Source organism: Buceros rhinoceros, unplaced genomic scaffold (assembly GCF_000710305.1).
Source record: "Buceros rhinoceros silvestris isolate BGI_N320 unplaced genomic scaffold, ASM71030v1 scaffold7927, whole genome shotgun sequence".
NCBI lineage: Eukaryota > Metazoa > Chordata > Aves > Bucerotiformes > Bucerotidae > Buceros > Buceros rhinoceros.
This window is the reverse complement of record NW_010423894.1, coordinates 721-5277: the sequence shown is the minus strand read 5'-3', so window position 1 is coordinate 5277 and position 4557 is coordinate 721. Positions and strand designations below refer to the sequence as shown.

The 4557-nt window shown below is 40.3% G+C and overlaps 1 protein-coding gene across 1 annotated transcript in view; it reads right to left on the bottom strand.

Moving 5' to 3' along the window:
* CDK5RAP2 (CDK5 regulatory subunit associated protein 2) overlaps window positions 1-3591 on the bottom strand; it is a 74372-nt gene extending 70781 nt beyond the window's left edge. The window contains exon 1 of the mRNA XM_010140594.1: window positions 3522-3591. Within this exon, the coding sequence (XP_010138896.1) occupies window positions 3522-3539 (18 nt within the window). The 5' untranslated portion in view covers window positions 3540-3591. The remainder of the gene's footprint in view (window positions 1-3521) is intronic.
* Between the last annotated feature and the right edge of the window lie 966 nt (window positions 3592-4557).

Here is a 4557-nt window from a genome sequence, read left to right as displayed (position 1 = left end):
CTGCTGAACGTTTTAGGGTTTATTTTCCAGTGCTGTTTTGCTTTTAAGATATACAGGCACACAGGTAAACCTTGTCTGTTTGTGTAAGATGTTATCATTTAGCTCGTGTATTTCTAGCCCTGCAAGACTCCAAGACACCAGCGCTTCAGCAAACAACAGCTATGAAAGAGCATTGTTTAAAAATATGTAATAGATGCTGTTGTGCAGACAGGCGTCTTTGGAATATTCCTTCTTCAAGCACTAAAACATTGTCTGACTTTACACAACAAGACTCCAAGAGAGTTTTTAAAACCCAATATTAAGTAGTTGGAAAAGCCAGGAACACACAAGGCACATGAGCCAAATCAAACACCAGTAAAACCTTTATCCCATCCCATATTTCATAGTGCAAGTCTTTGGGAAAAAATTGCTTATGATTTTTAACCTTCCTCGTAGCAGCAGAAACATAATTGATGGTTTCATTAAAGACAGGAGTCTCCCTCTAAATTTTTTTAAGAGACTTCGCATAAAACATTCATTCAAATAAGACTTGTGTCCCCTGCCAGCAAAAGGAAATCTAATATGTTACAGAGCTACTAATAAAATATTTATGTAGGCTTTTCCAGAACTGTATAGTACCACTTGTAAAAATTATTAGCTATACAATTCTTAAAATATGCGGCTTGTGAAAGCTAAGATTATTCTCTGTAACTGCACTCAGAACCTGCATCTGCAAACAATTCTTCAGTTTAATTATCTTTGCCCAGCAAGATGCCTCGTCATTATTCACACCAGTAAATACCATCCAAGCAACTGAAAATCCATTTGACTACACAAACTTTGGGGCCCATTCGCAGAGCCTGAAGAAGCCTGTCTTCAGAAGCAGTCGCGATATGTCTATTTATCTTTGCTCCCTACGACTCCAACCGGATGATCACAAAGCAGTGGATATAAACTTGAACTAGGTAAGCTGTAACTGTGTACAGCCCGACACCTCACGAGTATCAGGGGCTATCCTGGGTCACGGGAATGACTGTTAAGCTGTCAGTAATCATTCCTAACAGTCCCTGTTTGTTCAGAAAAAGTCCAAGTGCCAAAGACTCTCTGAAATTGTACCAGTTGAACTGCTAGTTAGTCTTCACACATTCATTATGTTTCTGAGGTAAAAGGAAAAAACAATTTCCAAAGAACCTGGCACACCAGAATTCTACTCACGTGTATTTCAGTGGCAACAGAATTAAACCAAAGAGCTCCAGGGTACCATTTTCAAAAGACAAACAAAACAGACTACACCATTATAAACCAAGAAGTGAAACAAACGTCATCTCTGACATTCGGTTTCTCAGCGGAAAGATAATTCAGGCAGATTCCAATTAAAAAGTTATAGCTTAATAACAGATGACATGTAAAATGTGATCGAGTTCACAATGCGAAGGGTTTTTAATGCCAATCTTCTCAACTTACACATTTAAAGGTTGGGTCTTAATTCCTCTACGCATTTTGATCTCTGTATTTAAAAAAGGAATGAAAGAAGAGAAGCAGCAGACACTTCTTGAAAAACCAAGACAACGCAATAAACTCCACGCAGAATATTCCACACCACGGGCAGCTTGACAGCAAATACCACTGGCCTGGCTCGGTCTGCACAGAGTCACTTCTCCACAAAACAGCATCTGTCAGCAGAGAGTCTGGTTTCACAGCGCAACACAGTTTTTGCCAGCAAAGGTCATTTCACACGACAGCAAAACTCAAACTAAGTGGGTTTGAGGAGACAAGCAAAAAACCTCAAATATTATTACGTAGTTCCCTAACTTGCTACTAATCACCCTTTGTATTCATGACATCTAATAAACCATAACGAGCTCTCAATCACAGATGCCTTTCATTTTGCCCATGTAATCACACTTCCCATCACAAGGTGGCTCCCCCCATACTGCAAGGAAGTGGGACACCATGAATACTAACAAACCCTACACCTCTTGTACTATCCAGCCCAGCATATTCTCCAGGTCTAAGCATAAAAGGACCTTTTCTACATGGATCCACCCTTTATCGCTTCAAGGGTCATTACATCCACCCTGTTCTCTCTGAGCAGCAAGGCGAGGAGCCCACTCTTGTCACTACTTCCTTCTTGCATCCTGTATAAGTAACGGAAGTTATAGAAATATCTCTGTGTTTAGTGGATTCTTCTTCCTTTACTTGAATGGATTTTTGAGCATCGTTTTACTGTCGGCATCCATAAAAGCCTATGAGAAGTTTCACAGTTCACTTTAACATAAGGGTTCTGTATGTACCAGGAAGGCAAGAAATCTGTGGGGAGCCCCTTTCTCCTCCACATCACACAGAGCACATAACTGATTTTTCTTCCCTTCTACAACTTTTCCCCCAGTGCAAACAAACACTCCAGATAATACATGATTTGCAGAATCTATGTTCTAGACTGAGGTCTGCGTATCACATATGATATTACATACCACAGTAAAAGATTTTAAGTACGTACTAACGCCAAGGCAGTGTCTTTCTACCCAGCCAATATGCAAAAACAAGAGAGGAAGTGAAATAGATACAGACTGCAATAAACATCCCTCACCAAGGCTTTCCGAAACAAACTAAATTCTGAGCAAAGAGCACAGCTTTCTCCTCAGAGGGATACAAGGCCAGAAGAAACTGGAAGAGTTTAGAAGAAACACTCCTTTCGAATGTAACAATGCTATAAAAGGGAGCAGCAGCTACAGAAGCACCCCAAAACAGACACTAGAACACATCCTGAAGAGAGCAAACCACAGCCATTATCTACAGCAGTCATCTCCAACCGTTCATTGCTCTCCTCTCTACAGTTTCTTCACACAATCACAAGAACCTGAGTTAAACAATTTAACACCTTTTACAAGGGACTTGTCCTGCAACACAGCCATATCCCAACCAAATCATCATTCAGCAGTTACAAACAACCAGCTTCCTCAGTTTAAACAACCAATACAATTCAATTTAAACCAATACAATTAAAAAAAAATCTAATGTTTTCCTTCGTATTCTAGTAAGTGCCAAAACCAGTTTTATCTAATCTACACCACTGTCACAACAATCTTAGTCCTTCACAACAGAAGTATTCCAAGCACACTCGTATGTAATTAGAAAGGTAAAAGGTATTAAACAGCAGTCAGTGAATTAAAGAGTTAAACCCTTTACTAGTCTAAATGAAAATAAACTTGATGCTTCCCTGGAATGAATCACTTGCAGACTTACAAACCAAGTTCTTATGTTTCTGATAAAACTTTTGAGCAAAGGGTGCCAATTTTTGTTTCGCAACTGAAAAGCAGCAGTTGGCTGGCCTCAACAACAAAGTTTTGCCTGTTTTTGAAAGCAATACTTGAGAAATGGAGGTTCAGAGCGCAGACAGCCGGCTGGTCACACCTCCACCAGACCCGTGGTGATTGACTCAAACCAAGAACCTGACCCAGAGAGACAACCCTTCAGCCAGCATGTTAGAAATAACTTGGCTATAAATCTGCCACCAAGTCTTATACTGAAAATCAGCTTACATTTTCATAGTCCTTCATGGTCCGAGCTCTGGTTGGAGAGACTGTGTCTTCTGCCACATCTGGTAACACTAGACAGTTGAGAAGACAGAACAAGTTCAGACAGTGGAATCTCTAGGCAAAGCTTCAGTTTGAATCAGCAAAGGTCTACGCTAATCTAAACATAATAAAAGTACTGGGAAGCAAGGAGGACATTTGTTTACCCCTTGTTTACATGACCTGTTAGTGCTGCTAGATATTTGGTATCTAGATTTCTTCCTGATGGCAGTAAGTCATCTATCACTTCAGCTCCCAAATTCCAGCATCACCCATTTAAACCAAGATGCACACTGAAATTAAGCTCTGTGAGGTGCACTTTCAAGATAAGTCCACAGAGCAACTACAGAGGACTCCCAGATTAGAATTACATCCTAATAAGCCAGCAGTTCAAATCCTTCAGTATCTTACTGGTCACAGGACAGGCCTTCACCTTAGGCTCAGGGAAACCACGGACAGAGCAAACAGTTGGTATCTCTGTTCCTAAAATGTAACCCCTCCTCCTGCTACCTGTCCTTAAACTTCTGTTGGCACCCACATTCTGCAAAAGCCACACTTAACAGGACTGCATAATGAATTTCCACTCAAATCTGAGACAGCAGACTTCCAATCAGAATAATGACATTGTATAAAACATGCAGCACTTCATCCTAAATATAAGGGAGATGTAGCTGAGGCCTCAGACTGACTCTTATACTAGCTAAAAGAAAATATTTCATCCAAAGCACTTCCAGAATTGTTATGCAACTATGTAGAGGGGTCTTGAAAATAACCCAAAGAAAACCAGCAGGTGGTTTTCAAATCTTGACACCCTAATTAATTCACAAGACAGCTTTCCTGGAGCACATGCCGAATACAGGAACACTATTTTGCAGCAGGGGCGTGTTTCTTATATTTGCTTCTTTTCATGAGCAAATAGATCTTCCATATAATTTGTCTTAGTTTCAACCACCTACTTCATCTATACAATGAAGTCAGCCAAGTTACATCCCTGGATAGGAGC